At 35.0% G+C, this 18,299-nt stretch overlaps 2 protein-coding genes across 4 annotated transcripts; one reads left to right on the plus strand and one right to left on the minus strand.

Moving 5' to 3' along the window:
* The first annotated feature begins 2,890 nt into the window (after positions 1–2,890).
* Positions 2,891–6,005, plus strand: LOC124632998 (apyrase). The gene is made up of 4 exons (XM_047168063.1): positions 2,891–3,738; positions 4,081–4,290; positions 5,102–5,335; positions 5,735–6,005. The coding sequence occupies exons 1-4, from the start codon at positions 3,199–3,201 to the stop codon at positions 5,936–5,938; spliced, it is 1,188 nt and encodes a 395-aa protein (XP_047024019.1). The 5' UTR covers positions 2,891–3,198; the 3' UTR covers positions 5,939–6,005.
* Positions 6,006–6,406: 401 nt separating this feature from the next.
* LOC124632999 (mitochondrial glycine transporter A-like) lies at positions 6,407–17,437 on the minus strand. 3 transcript variants are annotated; one of them, XM_047168064.1, is made up of 6 exons: positions 17,135–17,437; positions 12,757–12,890; positions 11,594–11,857; positions 10,652–10,827; positions 8,880–9,049; positions 6,407–7,100 (listed from the first exon to the last, which is right to left on the minus strand). In XM_047168064.1, exons 1-6 carry the CDS (start codon positions 17,213–17,215, stop codon positions 6,981–6,983), a joined length of 945 nt encoding a protein of 314 aa, XP_047024020.1. In that variant the 5' UTR covers positions 17,216–17,437; the 3' UTR covers positions 6,407–6,980. The 3 variants fall into 3 exon arrangements, with proteins under 3 accessions (XP_047024020.1, XP_047024021.1, XP_047024022.1); XM_047168065.1 differs by lacking the exon at positions 17,135–17,437 and adding an exon at positions 13,973–14,101; XM_047168066.1 differs by lacking the exon at positions 17,135–17,437 and adding an exon at positions 13,028–13,869.
* Positions 17,438–18,299: the final 862 nt, after the last annotated feature.

Below are 18,299 nucleotides of genomic sequence, written 5' to 3' on the forward strand. Positions count from 1 at the left end.
AACAGCGTTTGCCGTATCTCTACCCTCCTATAATGCTCTTATTCAGAAAGCTGACTAAAGGATAGTAGTTAGAGTATTATAACCAGGCCCGCCGCTAGCTGTTTGTTCGCCCGCGTGCAAAACTGATTATGCCGCCCTACGACTACATACGTTTTGTCAAAAAATATATAAGGGGGGGGGGCGGATCCAGGGGGTCCGGACCCCCCGCCCATTCATATCCATCTTACTTGTCCAACAGAAAAAAATATGTACATGCACCGTTCTAATTGCAGAAAACCCACCTACTTTTGGATAAATAACTATTGCAATACATAACATACATTACACATAACTTTTTATTTACTTGAAATGTTCAGAGTAACCTAAGCCCTAAGCAGTCCTGGGTTAGCCCATAAGCAAAATAAGCAATTGCTTAGGGCATCAATGCAGTGCAATCATTACCCAAGTGGCCCCTATGTATTGAAAGATTGTGATTAACTTAAACTAACGCACTTAAATATCTATAACAATATTTAAAGTCAGTAAAATACGTTATTTGGTGGGTTTCCCGTTGAAAAATTGTAAGACACATTCCATATGTAAGGAAGCGCGAGCGGAGCGAGCGCGAAATTTTTATTTTTAAAGGACACAAAAAAAATAAAAATCACTTTAAATTAACAAAGCAAAGTCAAAAAGTAAGATATGCACAGATGTGAAGTGCAAACGCCGCGCGCGACGCGCGCGCGATTTTTTCCTTAGAGTTTTCATGAAGTAAACATATCATAAAAAGCCATAACGGACGTGTGCGAAAAATGTTTATTCGGAATTGAATGCCTCAACAATTAAACAAAGATAAAATGCGATATCTGACATGGAGCCGCGAGCGCAGCGAGCGCGAATTTTTTTGGGGATGCAAAGGGTGAAACAGTCAAAATTGATAGGAGACGACCAAAGCTAGGGCGGCTTTTTCCGAAATTTTATTGGTTTAATTTTGCCGCCCCCTAAATAGCATTTGCCCCACGCTACGCCACTGGTTGATCTTAAATCGTTTTTAAGAATCTTTAATTTTGAAAATGTCCTTTCAACAGATGTACCTAACTGAAACCGGCAGTATAAGTAATATTCTTAGCGCTATTGCTGAGTTCGGAAATATTGAAATCAAATCATTAGTAAAAAGATATTGTATTTTTTAAATATAACGTGATAACTCGCTAGATTTGCCGCCCCCTAGGACGTGCCGCCCGCGTGCTGTGCACGCGCTGCACGCCCGCTTACGGCGGGCCTGATTATAACACCCATAACCGTATAAAAGTATTACTCTACACTCCTATAAGTCCCTTAGACAGGTATAGGTGTAATTAATTGCGATAATGCAGCTAATACATCACGAGTGAACTGTAGTAATTCTTTAAGTTCACCTTGGAACTAAATGTGTACCTACTCTTAAATGGAACAAAATGCTACTTGGGCAGTGTTTAACATGAAGGGACTGCCTACTTGACCACCCAAGACACTGACATACACAAGGAAAGGAGCTAAATACGGAAAGTTTGTAAGGGAGTACATGACGAAAGGAGATGGCCAAAAAAAACCCAGAGTCGACAGAAACTTCGTATGTATGGTTGGATTCAGTATAATGTGTAGATTACAAAAAGTATTTCATATCATCTAAAAACCATGGGGTTCTCTTTTTACAAGGTTTTTTCGATGAAGATTTTAGTACATAAAAAAGCTTAACTTTTCTGTTTGCAGTTCATTAAAAGTTGCGCATAGGGTAAAAACTTTACACTCAGGTGTAAATATGTCTGTTATTATAGCACTATACACGAGTGATGGTTTAGAGCTGACCTGATGATGGAGAAGAGAGGTCAAGGGAAAAAATATTAACTACCTCGTGTTTGGGCTTATATTATTCGCATTGACGAGAACTTTTCACTAATGTGAATAGTGATTAAAAAGCTAAAAAAAAAAACATTTTTTTTTACTTTTTTTTTTTTTTTTTTAATTAACCTTTGCCAGTTCAGAAGTTTACACATAACAGGGAAACCTCTTCAAGTAGGTAAGGCCGGTACTTAGTCGTAGGTATCTGGAGTGGTTCATGTCAATAGTGCAATGGGTGGGGGTCAAAATTCAAACTCAAGACGTTTTGATTACCAGGCAAACTCTGTAACTATGGTGATGTTACTCTTCGCATGTATAACGTTAGTGTTTTTTATGCGATGAGGTGCGTGCCGTAGGTATCCAAAAGTAGGTATAGGTAAATCGGAAAGCGGTACCCTGTTTTCTATATCAGGAGAGCTAAAGAGAGCCTCTTTAGGTGAGGAGCTTGGCTATGAAGCCATTGTCTGAAATGAAACCACTATTAGGAGCTCATCAACACCCCAAACGAATTAAGGATTAAACAAAAAAAAAGTGACTTCCGAAATCCCAGATAACTACTTTGAAACTGCACCTTTTTTTTTATCAGGGGGAAAATCCTCATGGACAACCCTCCACCTGGGGTCGGTGGAGGGAGTGTGTGCCGGACTCTTACCGGCTAAAAACCCACCCAGTGTTGCCACCAATTACCTTGTGTCGAGGGCACGGGTATCGCCGAAGCATTCTTCCGCACCCCCGACAGGTATTGGCCCGCCAGATGTTTGAAGGCGGGCCCCGTCACCGTAAGTGGCCTGACTGCTTATACAGTGAGACTGCACCTACATTTTGCCATAAAAAATCAATTCCCAATGTAATAAAGAATAATTAATAAAGATATTGTATATTTTTTTTGTAATAATTCATTAAATAATTTTTGTTTCCCTGTTATAATAATAGTTTTGCTCAATAAACAGATTTTTTAATTGGCAATTTCTATCTTCGCCAAATTGACAACATGACAAACACGACAAACAACAAGCAAGGTTATGTCACTTTTCTGTCAGTGTCATATCCATATTTGTGTCATTAGTACATTTTTAATCACCAAATCAGCACTAAAATGTAAAGGAAATTATCCCAAAATGAACCATAATCCACATCGTAACACGTTGAGGATATCATTAAGCTTAGCTAAAACTATCAAGCCATTACATTTACCAAGGTTTTCCACACAACAATTAGTGAAATCGGCCAGTGATATTATTTAACACTTAATTCTAAAGTTTTACTAAATGTTTCGACTAGTCACATGATATTGGGAGTCAATTTAAGTGAAATTAATATGTTATAAGCATATTTATTATGTACGAGTCTTACGAGTTAGAAGATCGTAAAATGAAAGGCACTCTTCGTGATTGGCGCAAAGCCCTGCGCACACCAGCCACGTACAGAGTCGGGAACGCAGTTAGGATACAGCCACAGTTTGTGTTGTTGATTGTGTTAATAGGTGCATTCCTTATAGTGTTATTTTATTATAATTGGTGGACTAGTACCCAGCCAGTGAATGTGCAGAGATGGGCCAGTTCCGCAAGGTCGTATAATGCAACCTATCCGCTCACTGCGCCCTTGGTCAGTGGAGATGTCACGTCGTTCAGAATTGGGATAGTGGCGGACTTAGATACTAATTCTAAAAGCAATACTAATAAGCACACGTATATAAGTTACTTAAAGAAAGGGTTACTGCACTACAACCGTGTGAAGAAGTCTGTGCAAGTGTCATGGGATATCCGGGAGCCCACGATGTTGACTTCAACTTACTCCCATAAGGGGAGAGGCATGGAGCTATCAGAGTTGATAGTATATGATGGGAGATTGCTCACTTTTGATGACCGTTCAGGAATGGTAATTATTATGTTCAACACATTCCCACATCACAAAACTGTCTGTTTCATCATCTTTCCCAACTATGTTGAGTTGATCTGTCAACCAACCTCCATAACCTAGTTACTAGAAAAACACAGAACCCCTTGCTAGTCACGCTTTTGTCTAGCTGTAACAACTACCAAAGATGACAAATGTCAGTCCGCAGTCATCTGCTGAATCATGGCAAAAATCTTGGACTATAATTTGTATCTAACTAAGGACACTGACTATGAGAAAACACCTATTTCAATAACCTACAATGTACTTTATGTTCTAATTGTGCCTCTCAACATGTTGTTTTTTTTTTTTTATATTTTGCAGGTGTTTGAAATATCAAACAATAAAATAGTGCCATGGGTCATATTAACCGATGGGAATGGCCATACAGAAAAGGGTTTTAAGTCAGAATGGGCCACAGTCAAAGATGACATTCTGTATGTAGGATCTATGGGCAAAGAATGGACAACGGCCAGTGGGGAATTCCAGACTTATGACCCCATGTGGATCAAACTCATCAATATCCATGGAGAGGTAAGATTTTAGTAGTAAAATTGAAATCAATAAAATAGCAGGTATAGAAAACTAGCTTCCGTCCACAGTTTTATCCACATCCTGGAGAAACTATGCCAATCCACCTGCATAAAAATGTTGTTTATTATTAATAGTTACATAAATATACTTACTAACGAAACTCTTGTTTATAATGATGGTATAAAAATGTAGGCTACAATTTTTTTTAATATTTTTTTTTCACTTTTCTACAGACCATCCTAGTTCTATGTAGAAGTCCATAGCTATATTATTTGTATAATAATTCTTTTTACAAAATAAAAAATTATCTATTAATAAGGAAATAAATACATAGAACTAAATAGTTATGTAAACAGGAAAAGTAATGATATTTGCTTGGAGTGTGCAATACAGGCAGTATGGTTGCGAACATGTTACTATCTTATCAAAGAAGTTACTGGCGATTCAAAAAGGTTATCTATGTTTATCTTATTTAATGTTTTGAGGTAGACTGTTTAGCTTGTAACTCGGAGTTTAAATTAACATTTAATTTGATGGAATAAAATCGTACTTAGGGCAGGTACATGCAAAAAAGGCTTAAAAAAATGAATAGGATAATAAATGAATACTCCTGATAAATAACATATTCTGTTTAATAGGATTCCACAAAAAGTAACATAATTCTGCATTGATTTGAAATACAGCAATGGCAACCAATCTCCTTCGGAAAATCATGGCTTTCAGAGATATATTTTCCACATTATTACTTTCCAGAGAAACAAACATATACCACATAAGACAGTTTACTCATATTGTAACATTTCTTCTACAGGTGCAGCCATTAAACTGGGTGACCCAGTACAAGGGTGTCCGCGGTTCCATCGGCATCCAGTGGCCAGGTTACATGATCCATGAGTCAGGAGTATGGTCGCCACACAAGCAGTTGTGGCACTTTCTACCAAGAAGATGCAGTCATGAGCCTTACAATGAGACGAAAGATGAAGTAATGGGATGCAATTACTTGATTACCGCTGATGAAAATTTTAAACACATTCATGCTCTTGAGGTGAGTTTCATAAGACAATACAGAAATGTTTTTTAAATGTTATATCTGAACTAAATTTTTTTTCCTATCTACTGGAATGTTTAAACCAGAGAACATCCTGTTCTTTTTTTTAATTCGAACTTTCGACTCACAGTATCCGTAAAATTGTGTGTTGAAAAGTAAAAATTTGGCAAAGTTACATCATATTGTTCAAGCTCATAGAGGGCACATACTATTATAGACTGATGATACATAAGTATGAGACAATACAGAAATAGTATTTACTCAGCTGTATACATATGAATAATATCTGTCCTACTATTGAATTCAATGCCAACTAGTGTTCGGTCTCAATAGATATTGAAATTCTTCAAGTTTATATAGAAGGCTGCATTAATAAGTCCCTCTTATAATTTTCAGATTACAAAACACCAACCAAAGCACGGTTTCTCATCGTTCAAGTTTATACCGGGAACAAATGATGAAGCTATAGTTGCTTTGAAAACTACGGAGTTCGAAGGCAAGACTGCCACGTACATAACTGCATTTACAACGGACGGTATCGTGTTACTACATGACACATTGATCGAAAACCTCAAATACGAGGGCCTGGAATTTATATGATAGTGAATTAGTAAATTGTAATTAAAATCGTGACTGTAAATATGTAAAATATAATATAGTTTCGTTATTTTGTGTTTTATTTTGATTGCCATCAAAGACGCACTTCTAAGGGTGCATCCCCACCTGGCGAATATGCCGCGAATGAGCATTCGCCAGATGTGGACGCACTCTTAGAGCAAAAATATGTTTTTGCTCTTAATAAGTTACTCTTCTAAATCTGCAGCTACAGCTATTTACTAAAAAAGTAGCTGTTTGTAAAGAAATAGATATATGTATCTATTTCTTTTTCATAACATATTTAGAGTTACTGAGAAAGGATAAATACGCTTGATAAGCTCTTCTACGTTACCACTGGCTACTGCTCTGACTAAATACAAAGAAATAAGTATTTAGATAAGTAGATGTTTGAACTAGTTGTTATATAATAAATACCAATTTAAGGAAATTAACATGTCAATGAAAAACAAATTATTTAAATAAAATATATTTTCTTTATTAAAACAAGTCTATGTGGTCTACATTGTAAACTTAAAACGTGTATGTATCACCAGAAAAATAAAGACTGGTAGTATTGTGCATCAAATCAAAATGTTCTTTTCTCTGTCGCTCACAGATAATTAGAAAGAGATGTAAATATTATTGCGTCAACAATTTGACAGTTCTAATTCACTGTCTCTTTCTCGCTCTGTGCCAGATAAGGATAGTAACAATTCGATTACACAATATAAACATTGTCAATATCAATAATAGTCTATCTAAATATTCCCTCTATACAATACAACTGGCCTATAGGCGAAGGTTATAGATTGAATAACATTTAAAAAGAAAAAGAAACAAAATACAAACGGCATGTAAAATTGAATAACAATAAAGCCGAATACAGGTCACATATCACAAATCGTATTAACCCTAAGAAGAATAACTAAACTAAATTAAAGCATAGAATTATATTCGAATACATAATGATGCAAAAACTAGGAACATCAAACCAATAACATCATTAGAAAAATCACAAGTTGGTAGAATTAAACTAGAAAGAATCTCATTTCAAGCCAATTGATCTGGTAACTTCTTCGAAGACAGTCCAGGCCATGGCGGCCATTAGAGTGCGACGCAACATCCTTGGTACTGCACCCTTGAAATATCCTCTTACACCGTATGTCTGAAACAAAGGAGAAAATCTGTTATTACATGGATCATTTAAAGGAAGAATTAATAGAAATAAACTGCTTTGTTGCTCTCACATAGGTAGGAGATATGACGCCTCTAAGTAGTCTTTACTTGATATGTCTATGGTTGACAGCAAAAAAAAGCGGGAAACAGACTTTAATGTCAACGCTCTAAGGTTCAATTTTCTTTAAATCTATATAAACTGCTTTACTAATTAAACTTATCATTGCCTACGTCGATAGGGGGCATTATTTGCCCTTCATTGAAGAAAGAAAGATATGACAACTCTTTATCACTATGTATAATGTATATTCTTTGTCAATCATTCACAAATGTTACTATGTAGTCCCTATGTCATTTGATTGGTACCTATTTACTTGGTAGGCACAATATCAGTTCAACTTAAATTAGAAATTAATGTTAAGCTAATTGCGTTTAAAATGTACATATATCTAAATAAATATTATTATAGTTAGGTTTCATCAAGCAGGTAAATTTATGAAAGGGATACACTACCAGACTATCAAAATAAATTATTGTGTTTACAGTTCAGAAATAGAACATTACTCTCATCTAGTCAAAAACAAATACTATAACTAGGTACCTATTTGTATGTAAGTACCTACTCATGTACTTGAGCAATATGGCGGCTGTGCTTACCTATAACCGATAACCTACAAAGCAGGTTGTTTCATAATGGTGCCAAAATTCAACAAATAGATAATCCCGTAACCCCAAAATAATTGAAGCAATTAGCGAAATATTCTCTTATAAACTTGACATAATGTGAACTATGGCAACACGCCGATTCTGAATGATAGATATAACTAATTAAAATAATAAATAAACGACCCCCCGTCTGGGGCTTATCTTAATTAATGAATTGCGTTGTTTTAATTGTGACTCAGAATACTTATTTAACTTAAATAATAAATAGTGCTAATTGTCTCAGTCAATCTCAGGTGTTCACATTGCAAAAAATTATTATTAGGTACGCTATTTATTTAGTTACGCAAAACAAAATTGGTGTTCCGACGTATATACTCGTAGAATTAATTAAAAGACTGGGAATTACCTAAGCTATTTACTACTACTGATTTTCTTGGAAAATGTAATTATGTAATCAAGACAATACCTACCAATTAAGCATACAGTTCACAATCGTCCCGATTATATTATCTATACCATAGACCTTTGACATTTGGTACGCGTTCAGAAATGTCGATTTTAATATTTAGGTAATTATCTAATAAGCACGCACATTTTATAAATACTTGTAAGTACAGTTTTAATTCTTTAAACAATGTAGGGATTTCAGTCAAAAAAAAAGAAAATTAACACAAGTCTGGGATAACCAGAATGAATAGTAAAAGGGCTATATTAAGTACCCATTAAAGAAATAAACTGTGTAATATTATTCTTATGCCTAGATACTATCTCTGCGGACCAACGGCTAGTACCAACCTAACCTTCTCAAACAGAGACACTAAAGCGTTTTGCAATTTTCCTTACTTGGAGTTCAAAATTCTATATTTAAATTCAAGTCTATACGTATTAGAAATATCGTTACGGGTAGTCAGAAGCCAGTAAGTCTGACACCAGTCTAACCAAGGGGTATCGGGTTGCCCGGGTAATTGGGTTGAGGAGGTCAAATTGGCAGTCGCTTCTTTAAACCACTGGTACTCCACTGAATCCGGTTAGACTGGAAGCCGACCCCAACATGATTGGGAAAAAAGGCTCGGAGGATGACGTATTAGAAATGTAACCTTACCTGATGTACATAGACAGCGGCACTGAAAGCGTTGGGGAACTTGTCTGGATACAACTGCATGTTAGTCTTCAGTACGTCAGCCGGGTTGGTCGCGAGTGACGCCGCGATCCCGGCTAGTATGCCGCAACTGAAGTGGACGGCGCTTGCAGCTGTTGGTGATTGCATCCATTCTGAAATTAGGAAAAAATTGGTTAGATTATTTTTGAGTTCAAATAATATGTTAAGAAAACCCTGAAGGTATTAAAAGAAATCTTGATTTAAACCTATTTATCTAAAAAAAAACAGAACATAATAAAAATAGCCAAAAAGAACGTGATAGAAATAATGATAAAATATAATATATAAATATTTTTTTGTTAAATATTAGGCCTGCCTACTCTACCCACATAAAAGCTTTTCGTTGATTTTGGGACACTATTTTATAATACCTAAAGAAATTGAAAATAAAAATTACCTCATTAGCTTAATCAGTCTGTCTGTAGATATGGTACCTACCTGCAAATTAGGTTTTTTTCCAGACTGTGTAATTTTGAACTGATTTAAAAATTGATGAATAAGAATGAATAGTAAGATAAATAAAGTAGTAAGGTATAAAGAACGTCATCTTTAGTCATCAAATACATATATTGAATTGTACAGCATATTGAGAAATGAGATCTGTACAAGATAATTACTGATCTGGTCTGATATGGTCACATTTTCCAATGTTTAGTTTAGATGTGTTTTCTATATGTAACGTGAGGTTAATGTTTATAATATGCCTTATCTGCTGTGCGAACTAAGCTTCGTGAATCTACGTCACAAATGATGTATGCGTCAACGTTATGTTTATAAAACATGGCGCCTACGTCTTTTTGCTTGCTTTTTAAATAAGAATTTCCAGAAACAAAACATTCTAATAATACAACATTCTAATAATATAAACATTATTTGTACTGCGAGCAGTATGAGCTGATTCAATTTATTATAAATTCCATAGATAATATTTATCGATTAGGTTTAACTTATTAGGAAAACCGTTTTTTTTAACTCGAAAAATAACATACAATTACTCATTTGGAAATCGATAATGAATAGATAGGATCCGGCATACGACAAATGCGTCGAGGTAATTATCAAAAAGATTAGAATCACGCCATTTTTTGGGTGATAACCAAAAAAAAAAAACAAAAAACACATTTGATGACGTACATAATATTTCTAAATTGTAAACATGATAATTTATTATCTTGCTATCGTGAGATCAGATTATGATGCGTTTTAAAAAATAAGGTGTTTATGAATTTCACAACAAAAAAAATCTTTCTAAAATTATAAGGTAAAGGACCTAAACAGTATTGAATAAGATTATATTTGTATGACATAATCAAACATGCAACCAACTAATTTTTATTTACTTGTCATTATCTAATGCTTATAATGCAGTCCGAAGTTCATATGTTCAATTATTGAAGTAAACAAATCTAAATAAGATATTATTTGTGTCTACATTATTATTAGAAATTATCTCTCTACCCTAAATAAAGGAACGTGCGCGACCTTTCTTTATCAACGTCTACATATGCGTATTTGAATTTTAGATTAACCTAATATTCTAATTTATTTATTTAAAGTTTCAATTTTAAACTAAAGTCATTAAGTTATTGAGGGCCAATTTCACCAATTCTAATGTGATTTGAAGATCGAATTACTATTTGCATTTTCAAAGATATTGATCAATCAACAGTTGATGAAATTGGTGCTCATAATATGCGAAGGACCCAGTATCTTACCTTTAGGTACGCTTTGCTTAGTTTGCGAGTAGAACATGAGGTACAGGCCCGAAAATGGCGCATCTCTGGCTAGGGTTGGTCCTAAACCGCAAGACAGGCCACGGAACCCCTCAGCTTTGTAAATAGCCTTCAGAGCACCACCCAGACTGTTGTATTTGTACACTCCAGATTCGTATCTGAGGAAGAAAACAATTTCAAAATTATTTAACATTCAGTTTGCAACAATTTTGCATGAGCATCAAAAGAAGGCGTGATTTGTCGGTAAACATTAACACTACATTTGATTAGACTTAGACTAACAAATTAGCATTTAAAGCAAGTGGACTAAAACGTAGTACCCCCGACTGCGCCGTAACCTTTCATTACCATAACCATTGTCTTACAGGTGACCTGACGAACGTTTATGACGTATACAATCACGAGGTTCAACATGAACAGACATGGGGACAATGTACGTATAATTATAAAGATGCCTTTCATTGATAGGAAACTGCTCAATAACGAAAGGCGTGACGACACAGACCAACCTACCGACAGTAACCGGTAAGCAGGCAAGCGTCATGGAATAAAACAAGATAAAAAGCTAATTAGAACATTTCTCGACTGGCATTTTTGATAATACACATTTGTAATTTAATTCACAATCTGTTATATCAAAACCAATGACATTGCATTCAAAAGCTTAAAAGATAAGCCTGTTTTTGAGAGTTCAACAAATATTGTATTTTGTACGATAATACAATTTTAGGACGGTACTTGCCTCCTACTATTGTTCTTTGAAATTGAATTAAATTACTGCTAATTATGATAGTAAATTAAATATTGTGTAGGTAAGTGCTGGAAAAATAGTATGTCTGTGACTTCTGTAAGGTAATTTCTTCGTCCTTAGTGAATTTTGTTCTACCCCTTAAACTCTCTGAAGTACAAAAGTTATCAACTCACCTAGTTTTGATCACAGTGATAGGTATCAGAGCAACGCCACTCATGGTCCTTGCAACGACTCCTAACGTGACAGCTTCCAAGGCACCGAGGTCGCCTTTAGACTTCCCCATCTTGGCCTTGAGCCAATGCAGGGAGGAGAAATAGATTCCCACTCCAGGCACGCAGCGAGCTATGGAGGGAACCATCCCACGCCATAGCCCCACTATTTGTTCTTGCCGAATGATGTTCGTGAAAATCGTCATCATCCCGGGTTGGATTCGGCTGCTGTAAAGGTTAATAAGGTTATTAGATCCATGTATGTCTTATTATACTTCTTAAAGTTAGAATCCAATAGGGATGCCACAAGGCGACATTTTGAGGTCAACATATCATTTAGGAACAATGTTGTGTCGTGTTATGTAGTAGCTAAGACCTTCATTATTACATAAAGTCAGACTTGTGCGCAGTTTTTACTATCATTGATACTCTTTCCTGGGTGATTGGAAATAAAGAGTAAACAAAATCATTTGTTTATCAACTAAGTCATGACTAAACTATGCACTCGCGTGCATTCAAACGACGACCGTTTGCACGCGCTTGGGTCGCAACTCGGCCTTAGAGATAGCAATTTGTGAGTAAAATAAGATAATCAAACATTGAACTAATTAAAATCAGACGTTTTTATTTTATTTCATTGGTCATAATCACTTTGCAGATAAATAATAATAAAAAATACAAACATTTGTAAATTTTCTGGGAATTTCAAACGCGGAAAATGATAATGGGTCATTAGCAGATTCGGGAAGCGTATAATGTCGTCTACAGACGATTATATCAGACGCTATCAATGTCAATGTTAAGGATATGTTCGGAATTAATAATAATTATAATACAGTTATCTCGTACATTCTACGTTACTTGGACAAATTATTATTGAATCTTCTAATCAGTCGCCAGACGCGGCCTGTCCTATCTAAGTTTTGTTTCGTAGCAACAAGATATAGGTAGAGTCTGTTGTTGTTATCTAGTAGCTAATTATTATTTTTCTATGCTTTTCTAGCGATTATCGCTTGTCTTGTCGCTATGCGACAATTTCATGTTGTCAACGAAAATGCTAATCTGGCGTAAGTCCCAAATCCGATCTAAATTAAATTAGAAAGGTTTGTTTAGGTATTGTGACTTACTTGACAGTCGCCGCAACAACATGTTGAGTAGGGTTCTGTAGACGAGTCTTCACCAAATCAAGCGGCTGGAACAATATAGTGCTGAAGGTCCCGGAGAAAGAACCGGCGAGAAATGCCTTGAACACTGGGTGGTACTGTAAACAAACATTATCTACGTTAGCATTATAGGTTCGTTCAATCAGAACCAAATGATACACTTTGACCCTCACACGAGTTGTCAACGAGTTAACTTCGTGATGAAATCGGACTATCATAGAGTGTTCAAACTTACATTTGCCACAATATCCATTTTGGTTTATCGTCAATTCCTTTTCGGTTGACGAGAAAATTCCTTTGTCAGGTGATGTCTTTGGAATACACTCCGAACTTGTAATATTCAAAGTGAAATAGCCAATGACAGAGAGAGCTTTTTAGAAGATAGAGCTTCAGGTAATAATTTAGATCGTATCCGAGTAGTCTGAATAGTAGATAGGGTTGATGCGGTACATGAGAACAATGGTCATTTTTTGCAACACCTCGCTTGAAAAATGCATGTATGCTGGTGCCAGTATAAATTTTAAAAGACACGTTAGTAACGCAATGAGTGCGTTCACAGAAAGTTTGTAACACTTGTGAGTCCACTTTCAAAAACACTGGATAAACTTAATTGGGAGAAAGAAAATCACAGTAGATGAATTTAGCCATGAGGACTGCGAGAACTGAACGTAAATAAAACTGCGCGGGCTGAAGTAAATGTAGGCGAGCGATAGATACGTAGAGCGCGCACACAAGTACGTAGGTGAACGAACACTGAGCGAGTATAGTGCGGGGCGACTATAGGCGATCATTTATATTGTGTTGTTATCAGAAGCAGACGAGGGACGAGGCATCGCGGGTGAGCGAGGTGGAAGGTCGCACTCGCGCACCCCACATGATAATAAGTATCCGTGCCTACTGACTAGGGGGTAATGAGTAGCTCTGATAATGTAGGGTCGCCACTACCAAGGAAGGATAATGTAACCTGCAATGCAGTTAACTCAGCAGAAAATCGACTTAAAGTAATTTTATGGGAAAGCCAACGAAGTCATGATGGATAATCTACTAATAGAAGCAAATAACTATTCTAAAATTCCAATTAAACCTTATAACTCGGTCACAAGTATAGGGGATAAAACTTATTTCAACATTAAGAAGAAATGTTTTAACCAAAATAAATATTAATTTAAGAAACACTCACGGAGAGGTAATCGCCGAACGCAACGCTAAGATTGTTAACCATCACAAAAATCACAGCAATGTTACATCAAGTGAGCACTTAAATAAATAACTTTTAAAACACGAGCAACGGTTCTATATATAGGTACGTGCCTACATGGAATCCATACGTATACCAAAAGAAGGCGTGCAATATTATTATCAAAGTGACATTACGATAATAGATATGTAATTATAAATATACGCAAATAATTTTATATGAGATCGTGCGTACTTAGGTACATGAAAAACAAGTGCGTGCGTAACATGGGTTAGTATTCTTAGATTTAATTTATTTGCGATAGCCTTATTGGTTACTGATGTGGGGTCTTCGTTATCAATCCATAAATCAATAGATCATACGAGTGGAAAATTCAAAAGATCAATACGAAGCATGTGGATCTTCTTTTTCCAATATAGTTATCGGCACGGATATTGAGCCCTGACCTTCACCTGCGCAGAAGCGATTTACTGCCTTATTGCCTTATGCGTACGGTGCGCAAAGCGATCCCCACTCTTCCGCCGAGAGCTCAATATCCGTGCCGGTAACTATACGTAGGTCGTTTGACGTGGAAAAAAAGTAATATCTACGCGTTGACTTATGTTAAATTCAAATGAAGACACTTGATTCCAATAGATTGGTGACATCACTATCAAACGTTTAAATGAAATGAAAATTTTAATCAGTGTTGTACTAGATTTTTATTTTTGCTATTTTAGGTAAATATTTACCTAAGAAGTTTATAGTTTTTAGTATTCTTGCTTAACATACGTAGTTAAAGTTTACATTGAAGTAAAGCAAGAGGTAATGAATGAGGCAACACATGCTAGGGTCAACGAATCGGCAGAATTAATTATTAATGAAATGTAAAACAATTTTAAACTTTTCCGTTCACAACTTAAATGATAATATTTAAGAATATTAATTAGGAAAATACATTGAAATTTGGCTAATTTGGCCTTAAGCAATTGTAGACTAGATGGTAAATCAAATTATTTTTATAGCACATCCCGTTTAGACATATGTTAATAATGTGCGTTAGTTCATTATGAATCAGTTACGATTTAAATTTTAATTCATTACCTTTGTGTAATCTAGGCTAATCAGTCAAGTAAGAAAGCATTTAATTTAGTATAGACAATGCAACAAGAAATAAAGTGGGTGAAAGTGTCAATATTGATACAAGTTATCACAGGTGTTCCACAAGGAGGCGTCTTCGGACTAACGTGACTAATTAAGGTATTAAGATCGTTAAAATTAAAAGAATATCTAGTTGTTTATTTTTTGTAACTTCTTACCATACCTGGATAAAATAAAGCCTATGGCACTATGAAATAGAGAGTTTTTTAAATCAGACATCCAGTCAGATATTTAATAATCTAGCTAATCAATGATTACTGCAATTATTGAAAAAATATTGTAAGGTGATACACTCAAGAAAGACAGCTGGAATATTTGATAACTGATTAAGATGAATATGAGGCAGTTAAGACACAAATTGCACTACCCAATGGCAACCTATTTACTTTTGTTTCAACATATTGATTTCAACTTTTAACGGTTTGCATAAACTATTATTTTTCTATAATTTTTACAGGATTTATAGCAGTGTATTTACCTACTTACTTTCATATATATGCATTATGTACCTTCTGTTCCATTAGTACAATTTATTTTGTTGATAAATTCTCTGTATAGGATTTATGCTTTCTACTGCGTAGATTTTTTATTTGTAAAAATAATTGATGAGTGTAATAGTCTCCTTCAAAAATCAAGTTACAATATAAGCAAGAATGTTCTGAATTTTTACCTTTAATCCTTTCTTACAATTTCTATGAAATTCAATATTCCACAAGCGATCATCCCTATAAAATTTAAGACAGTTAAGAGCTTGTTTAAATATGGTCCGATAGTGAAATCATCAGATGTTCTAAACAAATGAAGAGGTGGTCAAAGGTCACTGACACAATACTGTGCGTTCATTGTTCTTATCAGATTTGAAGCTAATATAGGTCTTCTTAGATATTAAAACGAGTAATTATTTCAGTTTTAATACTAATATTGTGTGGCCCAAATTACTTGATGGGAGTTCTCAATATCATCATCATATCATTTTCTTTTTTGATTTGGTTATTGCAACTATTCTTCAAAAACTTTTTTTCAGTAGGTGACAGATGACAATAGAGAGATAAAAATATTAAAAGTAATGTTTTTGCGTGTAGTTGAGGTAACAGTGTAGTCTACAGTGTGTAGGTAACAGTGAGGTATAAGTCATCTTGCTATGTACATCCTTGGTAAACCCTCTTAATTGGTACCCAGGCTTGCCTAGTTTGGGGCCAATGTTATATTGTAAACTGTATGTATTCTTTTTTTGAAATAAACATTTATTTATAGCTGTCTTTTTGACCTTATTCAAGTGTCATAAGTAACATTGTATCCAAGTATGGTGAGAAGTTCCCTAGGGACAGATGAAACTGCATGAAACAGATAGTGTTGGCTAAATAATTAAAGACCTTGTTGACTTTAAAACATGTTTTAATTACTATGATGTAATATTCTTAGTAAGTTACTACTAAGAACTGTTACTGTTAAATTTATTTACATTTGTATTGCTATTTATTTATTGGGGCACAGATAAAATTAACAAGCCTAATCTGCATTGGCAGTATGACAATAATTTAAAAAGTAAAAGTTATTGCAAAAGTGTAAAGTTCATACATTTAATATGTTAATATGTTCTTGCTTTTACTGCATAGCTATTTTGAGAATGAGAATTGAATAAGACAGCTACCCTCTTAGGTGTGCTAACATATTCATTTTGTTTGTTGAAAATGTATGGTGTTATGCGGATTTGCACAAATACTATATCTACTTATTAAGATAATCGCATATCTACTGTTATCTTTCCAATAATTAGTCAAGTAATGAGTAAACGAAGATATTGAATATTTCCTTAACCTTATTAGTCAGTTGATCAAAATCTATTGAGATACAGTGTTTTCAAATGTACATAAATAGGTCCAACGTTTCTGTGTCAATTTAAATTTGGAAAAGCACGCGACTCCGTGGAACAACACTGGTCCTGATAAGGTCATAGAGGACGCCTTATCGTTGAAACAAACAACTCCGCAGGGGACCACTTACGTCGTTATCTCTAGAGTTCTGCAGGTCAGGCGCTGTGTCGATCGCCCATCCATTAGAAAACACCGACGCCGATTGCGACATATTATACTTTACCAATGTAAAACCAAAATATTACGCCGTAACCTCACTAACATTTTTACGAGTTTTGGCGCTTAGATAAGAATTGTGCAACGACATAATTGGTTGCCTCCAATTTCACGGTGATTAATCATGTTTATTGCCGTGATTATCAACTGATAGCAATAGAAAAGACAAGAAATAATCAATTGTCTAACATGTTTACAACAGTTTTTGCACAGAAGTCTAGACTGTTCTCTACTTTATCTTTTGGGCAATTTTCGTAGGGTGTCATTCAACAGGTGTATTATTTGTAGTTATCGATATGTCAGCCAATAGGAAAGACTTTTGAAACGTTATGAATTATTTTCCATAGAAAACACACTTGAAAAAGTCTTGACAATTGACATACTGCATACTGTAAACTGTAAAGCATGGCATTGACGTTAATGACATAACAGAAAGTAACACTGAAAGTGAAAATTTCGTCTAAAAATATCTAACGTTGGTTTTGATTTCATTCGTCTATAAAATATTTATTTGCTCTTAAGTCCTACAGAGTGGGGGAGTTACAAGTTTACCCGTTATGTGTGGCACCATAACTAGTAAACAGATTAACCTATTGAATGCTACTGCTTAGATGAATGTTGGCTTTGCAGCGATGGATATTAAAAATGTTTCATGAAAATCGGGTAAGCCGTTTTTGTCCAAAATCAAACATTAAAAAAAATACGAAGTTATGTTCCTATATTTAATATTTCTAGATATACCTAGCGGTTCCTCAACGTGAAAGTATAGCGAATAATATTAATTTTAAATGTAAGTAAGTAGGTAGGTATATCTCTACCTACATGCTGTAGTGTTGTTAGTCCGTTGATCGTAATGGAAAGATTTAATCAATGTAGGTAGGTAGGCAATCTTATCTAAGAGGCACCAACTAGCACCTTCTATCTATTTAATAGGTTTTAGCTACACAAATTACCTAATTTGCTCTGTAAAGTGTCTGTAAAGAACGAATTCTGTTCATCCTGTTCATTGAATAGGTTTTATATGATGGGTGGAACCTACCTACCGAGTTTTATTTTTAGATAGTAGAATATGTACATCA

The sequence above is a fragment of the Helicoverpa zea genome, chromosome 9, assembly GCF_022581195.2.
Source record: "Helicoverpa zea isolate HzStark_Cry1AcR chromosome 9, ilHelZeax1.1, whole genome shotgun sequence".
In the NCBI taxonomy this organism is placed as follows: domain Eukaryota; kingdom Metazoa; phylum Arthropoda; class Insecta; order Lepidoptera; family Noctuidae; genus Helicoverpa; species Helicoverpa zea.

What these genes read in the sequence shown, in the direction of transcription:
- LOC124632998 (XM_047168063.1), top strand. Translation starts at nt 3,199, where the DNA reads ATGTACGAGTCTTACGAGTTAGAAGATCGTAAAATGAAAGGCACTCTT. An exon ending in TCATCAATATCCATGGAGAG is followed by an intron (nt 4,291 to 5,101) that starts GTAAGATTTTAG and finishes TTTCTTCTACAG; the next exon opens with GTGCAGCCATTAAACTGGGT. An exon ending in AACACATTCATGCTCTTGAG is followed by an intron (nt 5,336 to 5,734) that starts GTGAGTTTCATA and finishes TATAATTTTCAG; the next exon opens with ATTACAAAACACCAACCAAA.
- LOC124632999 (XM_047168064.1), bottom strand. Translation starts at nt 17,215, where the DNA reads ATGTCGCAATCGGCGTCGGTGTTTTCTAATGGATGGGCGATCGACACA. An exon ending in GTTGTTGCGGCGACTGTCAA is followed by an intron (nt 11,858 to 12,756) that starts GTAAGTCACAAT and finishes TAACCTTTACAG; the next exon opens with CAGCCGAATCCAACCCGGGA. An exon ending in CCGCTGTCTATGTACATCAG is followed by an intron (nt 7,101 to 8,879) that starts GTAAGGTTACAT and finishes CCTTTGTTTCAG; the next exon opens with ACATACGGTGTAAGAGGATA.